The sequence below is a fragment of the Squalius cephalus genome (assembly GCF_949319135.1).
Source record: "Squalius cephalus genome assembly, chromosome: 20".
In the NCBI taxonomy this organism is placed as follows: Eukaryota; Metazoa; Chordata; class Actinopteri; order Cypriniformes; family Leuciscidae; genus Squalius; species Squalius cephalus.
In genome coordinates, this window is record NC_137141.1 from 33,762,359 (window position 1) to 33,779,431 (window position 17,073).

General features: G+C 37.8%; 1 protein-coding gene across 2 annotated transcripts in view; it reads left to right on the top strand.

Moving 5' to 3' along the window:
- Nucleotides 1-17,073, top strand: part of plcb2 (phospholipase C, beta 2) — a 49,103-nt gene that overhangs the window by 8,866 nt on the left and 23,164 nt on the right. For both annotated transcript variants that reach the window (XM_079852522.1, XM_079852523.1), the window contains exons 11-21: nt 2,213-2,370; nt 3,226-3,308; nt 3,396-3,480; nt 4,741-4,993; nt 11,712-11,776; nt 12,524-12,620; nt 14,273-14,357; nt 14,452-14,576; nt 15,355-15,506; nt 16,709-16,873; nt 16,958-17,057. In XM_079852522.1, the coding sequence (XP_079708648.1) occupies nt 2,213-2,370; nt 3,226-3,308; nt 3,396-3,480; nt 4,741-4,993; nt 11,712-11,776; nt 12,524-12,620; nt 14,273-14,357; nt 14,452-14,576; nt 15,355-15,506; nt 16,709-16,873; nt 16,958-17,057 (1,368 nt within the window). The remainder of the gene's footprint in view (nt 1-2,212; nt 2,371-3,225; nt 3,309-3,395; nt 3,481-4,740; nt 4,994-11,711; nt 11,777-12,523; nt 12,621-14,272; nt 14,358-14,451; nt 14,577-15,354; nt 15,507-16,708; nt 16,874-16,957; nt 17,058-17,073) is intronic.

Sequence of the window (17,073 nt, forward strand, 5' to 3'; positions counted from 1 at the left end):
TTACCCAAAAGGCTCAACCCAAGATTTGGGTTGAAAAAATAACCCAAGATTTTTTAGAGTCCATAAGCAGCGCAGACTATTCATACGATCATTGTCCATGTGAGCCACGCAAACCTGTAACACCCCCATCACCTCGATAAGACGAGTAAGTCATTTATTCTCACTTGCATTAGTTAATGTGTTATTGTTACATAAAATTGTCCATTTTACTGGTTGAACAAGTGCCACACTAAAATGTGTGAAATCAAAGGAAACATGTTGAAATATGAAATATGTATACAGGTCGGCAACCGTTCAATGCTAACTGTCTAAATACATCTGAATGTTGTATGACACAAGGATGTTTTATGCTCTATAATATAAAAGAAAGTAACATGTGCGTTTACACTGTAACAAGATGCTTAGGTCAGTGTTTACTGTGAAATACAGTGTTCGTGAATATCTGCTCAAACATAGATGTTTATGTGCTAAACAATGATGTTTCATATCGGCCTTATTTCAATAACGCATAAACATAATTTTTCAGCTCATTCAAAACTACAAACTTTTACATAGGCCTACATGCTGCTACATCCACCACAGAAAAAAACGATAATTTATGATTTAAACGATAATTGATGATGTTATTATTTATTTCTCAGACTTGCGAGATATAAAGCCAGAACTGCGTAATAAAAAGTCGCAATTGCTTGTTATAAAGTAAGAATTTCGTGATATAAAGTTGCAATTAAACTCACTATTGTGAGAAATAAACTCGCAATTCTCACTTTTTGCCAGCAATTTTTCTCGCAATTGCCAGTTTATACTGTATCTCGCAAATCTGACTTTATATCATGCAATTCTGACTTTATATCTCCCAATTGTGTGTTATAAAATCAGAATTGTGAGATATAAACTCGCAATTGCGAGAAAAAAGTCTGAGAAAAAGTTCTGAGAAAGTTCATGCAGTTCTGAGAAAAAAAGGAAATTTTCTCGCAATTGCGCCTTTTATATCATGCAATTCTGACTTTATAACTCGCAACTGTGACTTTTTATCACGCAATTCTTAGAAATGCAATTCTGTAAACTCGCAATTGTGAGAGAAAAAAAAAAGTCAGAATTGTGAGATAAAAAGTCGCATTTACCTTTTTTATTTTTTATTCTGTGGCGGAAACAAGCTTCCATAGAATACAGTGCAATCAGACTTTAGCCATGAAAATGTTATAAGCAACAAAAATAAGCACAAATCTCAGGGCACGTCAAAACCCACCTCAGACCCCAGAGGGTTAAACACTTCGAGGGCCCTATTTTAACGATCTGAAACGCAAGTATCAAGCGCGAAACGCAAGTAACTTTGTGGGCGGATCTCGGGCGCTGTTGCTATTATACCGGCGGGATAAATGACTCTTGATAAATGACGCAAATCTAAAATGTGTTGGTCTGAAGTAGCTTCATTACTCATAGATGTGGTTTGGGCGTAACGTGAGATAAACCAATCAGAGCGACATCTCACATTCCCTTTAAGAGCAGGCGCACTTGTTCCATGGCGGATTGCTATTATAACGGCGGATTTGCCAGGAGCGGTTCACAGCCGAGGAGACCGACGTTCTCGTCAGGGCCGTAAAACACAGAGAAGTGACATTGGGGATGGAGAAACACACCCAAATTAGCTTCGGTTAAACAGGCGTATAATAATTTGGGTAAATGTGTAAGCTAGATGTATGCCTATTTTTTCACATCTTCATGGACAATGATTTCCCTCGTGTGGTAATATTTTTCCTTGTAATTATGTATGGTTTGCACAAATGAAAACTGCTGCGTCTGTGTAGATGAGAGAAGCAAAGTGTGTGTGCGTTGTGCACACGCTACATTATGGCCAAGCATGCGCCCTTAAAATAGCATCTGAACGCGCCACTGACTTTAGACGAGGTTTCTCCTGGTCAGTGGCGGAATTGTTTTCTGAAACTGCAAAATAGCACCAGGGAACGTTTGCGCAGGAACACTCCTCCTCTTCTCGCTGAACCGCCCCCGGGAGCGCAAGTTCATTCCCTAATTTACCGACGTGCGTCTGTCGAGGGAAAAGTCCGCTGTGCGTCGGGTGCAAAATAGGAATGATACATGCGTCGGTGTACAAAGTCAATTGCGCTGGGTGCAAGATAGGGCCCCTAGAGTTTTTGATATAAAAAAGCGATAATGCAAATAATGCAACACCACACTGTGAATGTTCCCTCAGCCGGGCAGCTGACGGGCGTCTCGTCCCCGGAGATGTACCGCCAGTGTCTCCTCGCCGGCTGCCGCTGTCTGGAGCTCGACTGCTGGAAGGGCAAACCACCCGATGAAGAGCCAATCATCACACACGGCTTCACCATGACAACCGAGATCCTGTTCAAGGTCGGTTCCTCCAATCAGAGCTCTCGCTGTCACTATGGGATGCTGTGGAGGCTCATTATAATGAGTGTGAAAATCAGGAGCAGGTCTTTTATAACTTTACACCAGATTATTAATCACTTCGACTTATTGAATCAAAACATAGATGATCTTATGAAAAAGAACTACACTTTAGCATAATTTTAAAAAGATAATTATTATGTAAAATAATATGAGTGTGAGTGAATAATATGAGTGCGAACTGAATGTAATGTGTTCCGGCACTTTAATGCATGTTAGTTTTAATTAGTTAAATGAAAATTTATTAGTTTAAATTTATGTTAAATGCAGTGATTTGAACTTATGAGTGCTTAATTAAGTCCTATTGCGTTGGACTTAATTACATCTTTATATGTAATTTCATAATTAATTCTATTGTCTTTGAAATATGGTAAACTATGTCAAATATGTCAGTTCTATTGCAACGTATGTATTGTATTTAAATTCATTAGTAATTACTTATTTGTAATGATGAAGTTGCAACAGTACATTTCAAATATATTAACTCAATTTTAATATTGAATTAGCTCTAGTAAATTACAATCAAATGCTTTAGTATGTTTGTCAACACTTCAGAAAAAGTGTACTTTAAAGCATGACAAAAGATTATTAAAACGTACTTCAACAGTAAAATGTACTTAAGTGTGTAGTCATGAAAGTGAAATCTCCTTAAGTACACTTTTATTTCATCAAAATATTACGGCAAGTGCAGTTTTTATAAAAAAATATACTTTCAAGATGTGAAGTACGATTAAGTACACTTCTTTTTCACAAAGGTAAAGATATAAATTCCTGGATTATGTTCTTTCTTCATGACAGGACGTGATTGAAGCGATCGCTGAGAGTGCCTTCAAAACGTCCAAGTATCCTGTTGTGCTTTCCTTTGAGAACCACGTTGATTCGTAAGACACGTCCATGATATTTCATTCATAAACACATTTTGTTTCTCGTACCGTGGGTTTGATGATGTGATATAAACGGGCTTTCAGAGTGAAGCAGCAGGAGAAGATGGCAGACTACTGCCGAACTATCTTTGGAGACGCTCTGCTCGTAGATTTACTGGACAAATATCCTGTGAGTTCAAATGTGGAAAGTATGTTGCTAGCATGGATTATGTTGCTAGCATAATTTAATTTTGCTAACTTTATGTAACTCATTTCTGTTTCTAGCATATGTTTCTAGCACAACTGATTCATTAGCTTTTATGAGCCTAAAATGATTGAGAGACTACATTGAATATTTGCAAAAACAAAAACAAAATTAAATGTCATTTGTTACACCACAGGACTAGTGATTAGTGAAGAAACTTTGATTAAAATTGACATAAAAATTACATTAAAATAAGTAAAATAAAATAGAAATAAACGATGACCAGTTAGTTAGATGAACTAAAATAAACCAGTAAGACTTTACACTAAGATTTAATTTGCTAGCATTAGTAAATTACATTAGTTAACATGACCTAACAATGAAAAATACTTCTGAAGCGTTTAGTAATTTATGTTAATTTACTTCTATATAACTCTATATCTGTTAATATTTAACGCACCTGAGCTGACATGAACTAATTTTTATTTACTAACTTTAACAACAAAGATGAATAAATATTGTAACAAATGCATTGCTTTGTTTTAAATGGACTAAAGTAAAGTGGGTTTCACTTAATTTGGTAACTTTATTTTACAATGTCCTTTTTACATTAGGTTACATGTACTTACCGTAGTAATAAAAGTAAATTATGCATAATTACATGCAACTAACCCTCAACCAAATCCTAATCCTACCCTAACTCTATAGTAAGTACATGTAGTTGCTTAATATTACACAGTACTTAAATATATAATTACACTGTAACAATGACACCTTAAAATAAAGTGTAACCCTTAATTTTAAGGTGTCCCATGTTACAGTGTAATTATACATTTAATTGAGTAATAATACTTAACCGTGTACTTACTATAGAGTTAGTTGCATGTAATTATGCACAGTTTGAGGTAACACTTTATTTTACAGTGTCCTTGTTACATACTGTATGTTACATGTACTTACCATAGTAATAAAAGTAAATTATGCATAATTACATGCAACTAACACTCAAACAAATCCTAATCCTACCCTAACCCTATAGTAAGTACATGTAGTTGCTTAATATTACACAGTACTTGAATATATAATTACACTGTAACAATGACACCTTAAAATAAAGTGTAACCCAGTTTGATTACTATAGTAACTACATGTTACGTGTAACACACTGTAAAATAAAATGTTATCAATAAACCTATATTACAAGCTGATAGTAGTATATATCTCATGTAATGTTTTGTTTTTCAGCTCAAGCCGGGTCAGCCGATCCCGAGTCCGTCTGAGCTGATGGGTAAAATACTGATCAAGAATAAGAAAAGCAGCGCACCGCCGAGCAAACCAGAACAGGCAAAGAAACCACCGGCTCAAGAACAAACTAATGGAGCTGCAGATGCTTCTGAGTCCACTGATCCAAACCAACCCGCCGATCCAAACCAACCCGCTGATCCAAACCAACCTGCTCCGGCCAACCCAGAAGGCACGGACGCTGCTCCCGCAACCGGTGAGTTCATCTGTGATCCAGTCCTGAAACAGCGGACTGTTTAAGTTGAAGTCTACATGAAATGGAAGTTGCACTCATCTTTTCTTCCCTATTTTGCCGTATATTCGAATGAAACGCTTCTGGAACAAGAACCCGTAGGGCGGGGCTTGATGGATGATTGGATGGTTGAGGTTTGCTATTGGCTGATCTCATGTGAGTGACAGGTTACCCCGCCCACATCATCAGAGAAGAGAAGAGATGCTGCGAGAGGAAGTTATTCTGATTCAAGATTACCAGGAAAAATAATGATGTGCACCGATAAATCATTTATAGTATACACTGCAATATTTTATAAAAAAAATTAAAAACAAGAATTGTCAGTTTTGATTTCATGCTGACTTTAAGTGCCCTATCATATAGCCGGTACAATGCAGCTCCAAGCGCGACTCAAGTGTTTTTTGCTAGTTTCAGCCTGACGCAGTTATCATTTCACATTCTGCGTAGGGTGACCACCATCAAACAAACCAAATTTGGGACGATTATAAGTTTGTGTGGGACAATGTGGGACATGTTACCAACACTAAAACATAACCTGAAACTGTTATATAATGTTTATCTAACTTAATAAAAACATTTGTATTCTGCCTTTCAGCTGATAAAAAGTATTCGTTCTTTAGTCCCTTTCAGAAAACACCATTACATCACACATGTCTTTATTTTACGTCATTTAAATACAACATCACTGAGCACAAAGGCAGCAGGCATCATGCAGATATATATTTATATTTATGAAACAGTTCTGACCAACTCCAACTAAAATCAAACAAAATAAATAATGATCGAATAAAACATAAAACATGAAATTAGATCATTGACAGTCTTATATATTAAGAATATATTAAACCAAAAACTTTCATATTTTTAGAAAGGATGTGAATTAAAACAACCACAGCAGGCAACAAGTTGATAAAATACAATACAACAATACAATGTTTATTTATAAAGCACAATTTAAAAACAACCGAAGTTGATCAAAGTGCTGTACACACAGAAAGACAAAAAAGAAAATAATAGAAAAACTAGTAATAATAAAATGTAAAAATAAACATTTTACAATTTATAAACACCAGTTGTAGAATGGATATAACACACGAAAGTAAAATCATAAAACAATGAGTCAAAGTGTATTAAACGCCAAAGAAAAGAAATAAGTCTTAAGAGCAGACTTAAAGGCCGATAGAGTTGGGGCAATTCTGATATGGACCGGGAGACTATTCCATAATTTAGGGCCGATGGCAGAAAAGGCACGATCTCCTCTATTTTTTAATCTAGTCCTCGGAACTTGCAGTAGACCAGAATTAGCTGATCTAAGTGACCTTGACTGAGCGTAAGGGTGTAGCAGGTCTGACAAATACTGTGGTGCCTCATTATGAATGGATTTAAAAACAAACAATAGAATTTTAAAATCAATTCTATATTTGACCGGCAGCCAATGTAGTGAGATCAAGATTGGCGTGACAGATTCATATTTACGCTTCCCATAAAGAAGCCGAGCCGCTGCATTCTGAACCAACTGTAAACGTGAAACACAAGCCTGTGGAGCACCGATGTACAATGAGTTACAATAGTCCAGTCGAGATGTAACAAAAGCATGCATGACCGTCTCGAATTTCTTAAGGGAAAGAAAAGGCTTCACCTTTGACAGAAGACGAAGATGATAAAAACACAACTTAATCACAATACTTATCTGCTTGTCAAATTTAAGATTAATATCAAACCAAACACCCAAGTTTCTGACACACGTGGTACTATAAAGCGACAAAGATGCAAATGCAGGATCATGTACATAGTGTCCATTTGAACCAAACATAATAAATTCGGTTTTACTCTCATTCAGGCTTAGGAAGTTGGTCGCAAGCCAGAGTTTTAGTTCTTCCAAACAATCCATGATAGGCTGTAATGCCAGCCTATCATCACGCTTCAAAGGGATATAAATCTGGGTGTCATCTGCATACAAATGAAAAGAGACCCCATACTTGTTAAAAATAGACCCTAGTGGAAGCATATATAGGGAGAACAGTACAGGACCAAGAATTGAACCCTGGGGAACACCAGAATTTAAAGTTGTTTCAGAGGAAGAATGGTGTCCAATATTGACAACATACCTCCTGTCAGAGAGGTACGACCGAAACCACTGTAATACTGTGCCACGAAGACCAACACATGTTTCAAGGCGTGATATAAGAATGTCATGGTTAACCAAATCAAAGGCAGAACTGAGGTCTAACAAAACCAGAGCCATAGACTGCCCAGAGTCAGTGGTTAACATGATATCATTTAAAACTCTTAAGAGCGCTGTCTCAGTACTGTGACGGGATTTAAAACCAGATTGAAATTTTTCATGAATAGAATTGATAGTCAAATAAGACTGAAGTTGATTTAAAACAGTTTTCTCTAAAATCTTAGATAAAAAAGGTAGATTTGAAATAGGTCGAAAGTTAGCCAACAATTTGGAGTCCAGACTTGTTTTTTTAAGATGGGGTCGCACTGTGGCAAGTTTAAAGTCAGAAGGTACTGTACCAGTATGGAGACATTTGTTAATTACAGACAACAGGTCAGGGCCAACAGTCTCAATAACTTGCCCAAGGAAACGAGATGGAATGACGTCGTTTGGACACATAGTTGGTTTCAAATGAGACATAGTCTCAATCAGAGAATTGAGATTAACAGACTCAAAGACAGACCAAGTGGAAGAGGAGAGTGGGACATCAGACAGTTTATACGCTGAAGTACACAACGAGGATGTAATTTTGGAGATCTTGTCATTGAAATATGTCGCAAAGTCCTCACATAGAGAGACAGATGCTTCAGGGAATAAATTAACCTTTGGATGGAGAACAGATTCGATGGTAGAAAATAGAATATTTGGCTTATGACTATTTCGTATGATTAAGTTTGAAAGGTATCTACTCTTAGCAACCTTAGCAGCTCGTTGAAAAGCAGAAAGAGAATCCCTTAAAATTTCATATGAAACTTGTAATCGGTCTTTTTTCCATTTGCGTTCTGCCCTTCGACAGGTCTGTCTGAGAGAACGAGTAATATCATTATGCCAAGGTAATGAAATATGCTTACTTTTTTTTCTCTTTTAGAGGTGCGATAGAATTTAAGATGTTAAAGCAAGTGGTATTGAAAATACTTAAATGTTCATCAGCATCTAAGTGGGATATGGAAAGATTTGTATCCTGAGTAGCACCCAATTGTACATACCTGGAACAAAATTCATTGCCTGAACATTCGGTGAAAATTCGAGTCCAACGTGACGGTGGAGAATGTCCTTCAGCATGTCCATCAAATGGCACAGAAAACAATAAAGGCATATGATCAGATAAGCCAGGCTCACCAATTTTGAAGTTCAACACTGATAGACCACGAGACAAAATCAAGTCCAAAGTATGCCCCTGAACATGAGTTGGTCCAGACACCCATTGCACAAAGTCAAAAGAGTCAATTAGGTTAAGAAAGTCTTTTGAGAGAGGCTTAGAGTCACAGCACACATGGATATTAAAGTCCCCAATAATTAGAATTCTATCATGGCTGATGACAATTTCAGACAGAAATTCTGCAAATTCATTGATAAAATCGTTATTTGCATGGGGTGGCCGATATATAATAACAAAAACCACTGGATTTACCAAAGAAAGTTGAAACAGCTGAACTTCAAAACTCCTGCGTGTCTGAGTTGATAAACAGTGACAAAGATAGTTGTTTTTAAACACTGTCGCTAACCCCCCACCACGACCAGATAAGCGAGGGGAATTAAGAAAATTGCAGCCCTGTGGCACCAGTTCAGTAAATGGACTTAAGTCTCCCGGTTTAATCCAGGTTTCGGTAATGCATAAAATATCCAAGGTGTGCGAGGTAAAAAAGTCATTTAATATAAAGGTCTTATTTACCAGAGAGCGTGCGTTGATCAAAGCCACATTTAGTAGCTTCGTATCCTCCTGGAGCTGCGTTGATCTCTGCAACGGTCGAAGATTAGAGGTATTGACTCCACAAGCGCGAAGACGGGGAGGAAGGTGGCGCGTAGACATAGAAAGAGTGCTGGGAACCACGGGTCGAAGCCATCGATGCGATGTATCTAGCGGACGCCAGAGCACCCGCCGTTCTCGGGTCATAGGCAAAGGAAATAGCCTTTCAGCAGACGGCGACCATGCACCAGTACTCAGCGAGTGCGGGCAAACGCGCCGCTTACAGACCATCACAGACGACGACCACGCAGGAGACCTAAGCCGAGCAGCAACTCCACCCCGCTTTCCACGTTTCCTCCGACGCTTCCTCTTCCAAGGCAAGTCAGCAGGACGCCAATATTGGTATACTGGAAGATAAGTATGGGTAGGCAGAGGAGAGGGACGAGACAGGCAAATGTCACCTCTAGCAGCTTCAACAGCCACTCGAATGTCCAAAAGTATTTGACGATCGTACGTCAACGCCATTTTACAACCAGTGATTAAAAAAGATATGCATAAGAACAGTAAGGACAGCAAAACTAGAGATTGCGACAGACGGCATGCCAAACACAACGGCGCCATCTTGTTTAAACACACAAGATCAAAATCCAGTTGTTTTCTGACAGGAAACACATGGAACGAATCACCGCTCCACATTTTGATTGACAGCCGTCACAACCTACTAGTGACCGTGTTTACTCCTTTCCTTTCAACCATTGGATAGGATTTAAAAAACGGCTGTTGTATTTGTACTTCTGACGAAGCGCTGTTAAATACAGGTATAGGTGAAAAACTATGCGGCAAAAATAATTTTCTTAAGAAGGCAAAAGAACGAATGCACGTTTTCTTAATATGATAATTAAAAACCTACAGACCGATGAAAATGCGGGACATTTTCTCAATATGCGACGGGCGGGACAAGGGGTTAAAATGCTGTGTGGTACAACCCAAAGCGGGACGGGTGGTCACCCTAATTTTGCGCCACGATGTTTAAATAGCAAATGCACTCGCGCCCATCTGTGCACCCATTAGCTGCTGGTCTGAAAACCAGGTGTGTGTTCTGGCGCATTGTTGCCGCGTTGATATTTTGAGGAACAGAAATAGACTGAGCCATTGACCAACTGAAACCTGGTCTAAAGTCAATGGCGCAATATTTTTTTTGTTATTTAAAGAGTGCGTTAGTAATGTGCGCCTATAGACGAATCCGGCGAAACTACCGGAAGTAAGCGGGCGCCATTACTGAGCTGTTGCTGGGTAGCGTTGCGCCATTGCCTCCTATTGGTTTGGTTGCGTCCACTGGAATAAACAGCCCGCGATTTACGACTGTCACTAACGTTACATCTACAACTTTACTATTCTTCCTCTGCCGAGTTATTTGTACAGTATGAGTGTTGTTAATGGTCTGTGAAAATCGGACAGGTCCTTTTAGAACTAACGTTATGTGTTTATCATCTGGTAGAGTGTGCATTATTTAGCTAACCAAACCATCCGGAGCTCAGATCATTTTGACCCTCTATCAGTGACCTGTAGTTGGCATTTTGTTGATCATCGGATGCCAGGCGAAGGAGAAAATACTCTTTAAAACAACCGAAGGGGCGCGTTGGGGCAGTAGTAACATTACTTATGTCTGTTGTTAATGTTTGATTTGCTTGACTGTGACTCTCACTCTGAGAACCAACAACGCTAGCAGTTAGCTGTACCACCCTTTCCTTTTGAAATGTGAAAATGAGATAAATAATGGTCACAAATGAAAAACATGAATTCGTTTATTTGATATTCATTTATTTATTGTTGCCAAATGGACAGATCTTTTTATAGTTTCCTCGTTAGCTAGCCTAGCTAGCATAGTTATTGCCAAGCTATTTTCATAAATAATCTGTAAGATCGTTTGTACCTTCATCTGTGACTGGAGCCCACTGTCTTAACATCATCAACCCAACAAGTCATACTGCCTGGCTGTAGCTGTCATCGAGGGTGCGTTATCACGGAGGTTTGTTTATACTAGTAACAGCTCAGTAATGGCGTCGCCACAAGATGGCAGCCTACACAGAACGCTCGTCGGATTCGTCTATAGGCGGGCCCACAACGCGCGTACACTCTGCTTATTACACACACTCGCTTATTACACACACTGTTCTTATTACACACACAGGGACGTGCAGCAGCACACAAACATGGCAAATATTACCAATAAAAGATTACAATGTAAAAGATTATTATTGTGTACATAAAGATATGGTGGAATCCGGCTTGTCCTGTAGATGTTCTGCTTGTGCTTTAACCTCACAAACACACACACACACACACACACAGCTTTAACCTCGCGCACAAGCAGATCCGTTTCCTTGCTAGAGAAGCGTTCAGTTTTTCCACTTGCAAATTCCATGTAAATAGCGAATCCGTCATGCGCGAGCGCAACTGGCTTGGGGAATGGGAGATGAGACTCTGATTGGTTTATTGCACGTTACGCCCAAAACACACCCATTACTCATTAAGAGAATAGAGACGACCCTTTTAGATCATGCGCCGGGAGCACCGACCATTTTCCCCATCGGTAAACAATCAAAAGTGGATTCGGACACAACCTATATAGCTTTAGAACATGAGCTTAGATCCTTCAAATAGTGCCCTAAGTGTGACATGAGTGTCTTAATACTTTTTTGGAGGCCACTGTGTTTGTCGAGATGATTGGACAGAAAATAACAGCAGTATTTTATGTGCAACTGATACAGAAGAGCGTGAAGAACATGATGACCACGATGAACAGGATGAAGAGAAGATGAAGAACTCTGATGAGGTGAAGTATCTAGTGTTCACTTCTAACTTCTGATGCAGGGATCCAGAAATGCACGTTTTAAAACCTAAGAAAAATCAAGCACACTAGCGTTCACAAGTTTGGGGTCTGTAAGAATATTTAATGTTTTTCAAAGAAGTCTCTTCTGCTCATCATGGCTACATTTATTTGATCAAAAATACATTTAAACCAGTGAAATATTATTATAATTTAAAATCAGCTGTTTTCAATGTGAATATATGTTAAACTGACATTTATTCCTGTGATCAAAGCTGAATTTTCAGCATCATTACTCCAGTCTTCAGTGTCACATGATCCTTCAGAAATCACTCTAATATGATGATTTGATGATCAAGAAACATTTCTGATTATTATCAATGTTGAAAACGTTTATTTTTCAGGATTCTTTGATGAATCAAAAGTTCAAAAGAACAGCAATTATGTAAATAGAATCTTTTGTAACATTATAAATGTCTTTACTGTCATTTTTTATCTATTTAATTCATCCCTGCTGAATAAAAGTATTAATTTCTATGAAAAAAGAGGCCAGACTTTTGAATTGGTAGTGAATGCCTCAGTGAAACTGTTGCTTTTCATAAGTAATTATTTGCTAATTGAAGAATAATGACTCATAAAGACACATTTCTCTCTCTCTCTCTCTCTCTCTCTCTCTCTCTCTCTCTCTCTCTCTCTCTCTCTCTCTCGACTGCAGAGTTTAATCTAAATCTGATATTTTCCATTTCCTGTCAGGGTACCGCTGGACAGGAAGTGACAGCATACGAGGAGATGTCCGCCCTCGTCAACTACGTACAGCCCAACAAATTCATCTCTTTCGAGAACGCAATTAGTGAGTTCAGACCGGATTTTATTTTATAAGTGTACAGTATATTTATAAATATAATAAATGCACCTAAAACCTCCTCTGATGCAATATTACACAATACGAATATACGTCTGATTTCAATATTTTAAAAAAATGCATGCATAATATTTTATCTGTGACACTTTAAAATAAGGTTTAATTTGTTAACATTGGTTAACTGCAGTAGTTAACTAATAATGAACAATGCATTTAAATGTTAATTTTCAACATTTACTTAGTATTAAAGTATCAGTATTAAAATCAAAAGTTGTATTTGTTAACATTAGTTAATGCAACTAACATGAACAAACAATGAACAAATATACATTTACTAACGTTAACCAAATTAATGCCTCAAAATGATATTGCTCATTGTTAGTTCATGTTGGCTAATAACTAATGTTAACGATAGTCCACTTTAGCCATAACTATAACTATAAGCAACTACTGTATATGTCAGCTAACTCCCATTAGAGTATTAGTAAGTGTGTTGGGTTTGGGTTAGTAGAATAAGTTGACATGTAGTTGCAAAGTCACTTGAGGAGCATCAAAGTAAAGTGTTTGCAGATATTAAGCAGAAGGTCTACTAATACTCTAATGAGAGTAAGTTGGCATTTAGTTGCAAAGGTAGTTTAGTCTACAGTGGACTAAATAAATAAAGTGTTGCCAATGTTAAAGGGATAGTTCACCCAAAAATTAAGATTAGCCCATGATTTACTCACCCTCAAGCCATCCTAGGTGTGTATGACTATCTTCTTTCAGACGAATACAATAAGAGTTATATTAAAAAATATCCTTGCTCTTCCAAGCTTTATAATGGGAGTGAATGGGGGGTGAGATTTTTAAGCCCTAAAAAGTGCATCCATCCATCATAAAAGTAATCCATGCAGCTCCAGTGGGTTAATAAAGGCCTTCTGAAGCAAAGCCATGCGTTTTTGTAAGAAAAATATCCATATTTAAAACTTAATTTAAAAAAAAAATTTATTACTTTTTATCGAAAATCAAAAATATCGAAATCCTACGACATTTTTCTTTAAAACTTTTGGCTTTAGACTTCGTGACCGGTGTTTTGATTTGCTCTATCCTCTGCGCTTCCGCATTCGTCAATACTCCATGCGTCGGGTCAGAGGTCACTCCTCCACTGTAAATCCATGCGTACGTCCGTCTGTCAGAAGCTAGTTATTTTAGTTTATAAAGTTAGAAATATAGATATTTTCCTTACACAAACGCATGGCTTCACTTCAAAAGGCCTTTATTAACCCACTGGAGTCGTATGAATTACTTTTATGACGGATGGATGAGCTTTTTTGGGCTTCAAAATCTCACCCCCCATTCACTCCCATTATAAAGCTTGGAAGAGCCAGGATATTTTTTAATATAACTCCGATTGTATTCGTCTGAAAGAAGAATGTCATATACACCTAGGATGAGTTGAGGGAGAGTAAATCATGGGCTAATTTTCATTTTAGGGTGAACTATCCCTTTAACAAATGAAACCTTATTGTAAAGTGTTGAAAATCTAATATGTTCAGATGCTGCATAATAGGACTGACCTTGTTGCTGACAAATTATGTCTCTGAACTACTTTCTAAAGGGTTTGATCTGTGTTCTTACCATCTGATTCTGTCCAAATACAGAGAAAAACAGGAGTTATGTCATCTCTTCCTTCGTGGAAACCAAAGGAGAGAGTTTGATCGCGAAGAACGCTGTGGACTGGGTGGAGTATCCTTTACATTTCCCCTGAATTAGATTTAAATGACTCAAAGGTGTTTTCTTGTGTACGGGTGTCAGTGCTTTCCTATACTGATGACTGTAGATATAATAAGAGGCAGATGAGCCGTATTTACCCTAAAGGAACCCGTGTGGACTCTTCAAACTACAGTCCTCAGCCCTTCTGGAGTGCCGGCTGTCAGTTCGTGGCGCTCAACTACCAGACCATGGGTGAGTCCATCACAGATCATGCATTTAAAGGGGTGGTTGATTATGATTTCACTTTTGTAACTTTAGTTAGTGTGTAATGTTGCTGTTTGAGCATAAACAACATCTGCAAAGTTACAACGCTCACAGTTCAAAGAAAAGGGAGATATTTGCTTTTAAAGAAATCACTTTTTAAGGACTACAACAAACGGCTAGTAGAGACTACACAACATTCCTCCCGGGTTAGTGACATCACAAACCCTAAAATTTACATAAACCCCGCCCCCGGAACATGATTTATAGATTATCATGACAGAATATGCTAATCAATGACTAGAAGATAACTACACATAAGCTTCATAAATTCATCAACTAACCATTCAGAAATGTCCTGTTGCTTCTACATGTTGTCACTTCTTCTTGAGTCTCTACATCATTGTCTGACTCCGGTTTGAACATAAAAGGCTAAAAGTTTTTGGAATTTTCAGTGTGTGTCTGTGTGAGTGCAAGCTGTTGAAGCTCCGCCCCCTGTGCCGGGAGCAGCAGCTCATTTGCATTTAAAGGGACAGACACAAAAATGGTGCGTTTTTGCTCACCCTCAAAAAGTGACAATTTTAACATGCTATATAAAATATCTGTGGGGTATTTTGAGCTAAAACTTCACATACACACTCTGGGGACATCAGAGACTTATCTTACATCTTGTGAAAAGGGCATTATACCACCCCTTTAAAAACTGTCCTCCAATAGCTAGATCAGCTCTTTATGTCAATGTTTGAGTTTTAACCGTATCATGCTGTAGATTTCCCCATGCAGCTGAACATGGCTCTGTTCGAGTTTAACGGGAGGACGGGTTACATACTCAAACACGACGTGCTCCGCCGGAGCGACAAGAAGTTCGATCCCTTCACTGACAGGATTGACACCATCATCGCCAGCACTCTCACCATTAAGGTAACTCAGAAATGCATTGGTGCTTATGTTCCTTCTTCGAATCCTTTTTCCGAACGTTCATGACCTGCCCTTCTCTTCCGATGACAAACTCCCATTACACTTCCACGGTCTGTTTCGTACAAAAGAAACGCAGAGAAATGTTTCTACACGTGAAACATGAAGCTATAAACACACTATTAAGATAGTAAATGATTCGTATGTGATTTCCATGCGATTTTGCTCACTGTAATAACAATAAAGGATTACATGAGAAATTCTAAGCAGGTGCAGCGATTCTTATAAAAGGCTATAAATAACATTTCATCAACATAATATGACCAAAACCCACATTAGATCGCAATTGGAAGTTATTGCAAACACTTTAAAGTGAGTTTTGAGTAAAAGCATAGGATTAATCTCATAAATTGTAGCTTGATGCTAATTGTAGCTCTAATGCATTTATTTCATGATGTATTTTTGTCAAAAGAATGCACATAAGTTCATAAGAAAAGTTTGTTTTCTAGAAAGACTATTTATAATAGGTGGATAAATGTAAATTGGAATCAAAGCGATGTGGATGGGAAAGCCATAATGCCAGAATAAAGGCTAATAGACTTAATTAAAAACAAAAGAATAATGATGAAAGAATAATAATGAAAGAATAATGAAGATTAATCTCATTTCCGGCAGAGGTGTGTCGAGTGAGAACTATAGAAACATGATTGAGGCATTTTTTATATATTTAAAATATATATTGTTAATATTTGCATTTTTGTTTTTACGTTTGAGATTATATATCTATTCGTTAGTTTAGTTCATTAATAATAATAATAATTGTTATTATTATTACTACTACTAAATAAAAATATTAAATTACTAACTTAAAAAAAAAGGTTACACTTTATTTTAAGGTGTGATTGTTACAGTGTAATGATATATTTAAGTACTGAGTAATATTAATTAACTGCATGTCCTTACTATAGGGTTAGGGTAGGATTAGGGTTTGGTTGAGGGTTAGTTGCATAATTATTCATAATTTACTGTTACTATGGTAAGTACATGTAACATATGTAACAAGGACACTGTAAAATAAAGAGTTACCAATAAAACTAAATAATAACATAATAAGAAATGTTACTATATTAATATATAATATATGTTATATTAATAAACAAATCTTTCTTGAATTGTAAACGTTACTGTGAATTGTAACCCGTGTTCAGATTTACTCCGGTCAGTTCCTGTCGGATAAGAATGTGAAAACCGGAGTGGAGGTCGAGCTCATCGGTTTGCCGAAAGATCCCAAACGCAAATTCCGCACCAAATGGAGCACCACACCCAACGCCATCAACCCCGAGTGGAACGAGGAGCCTTTCGTCTTCGAGAAGGTCAGCCGCTGTCATCTCCTGCTCATGAGATTATGAATGTTATGATGGCTTCATAAGGCTGAGGGTCTCTGTGGTGTTGAGCAGATCTTGCTGCCGGAGATGGCCTACCTCAGGCTCGTGGTTCAGGAGGAGGGCGGGAAGTTCTTAGGTCACCGGATCATCCCTCTGGACGCTCTTCAGACCGGTGAGACTGACCCGGA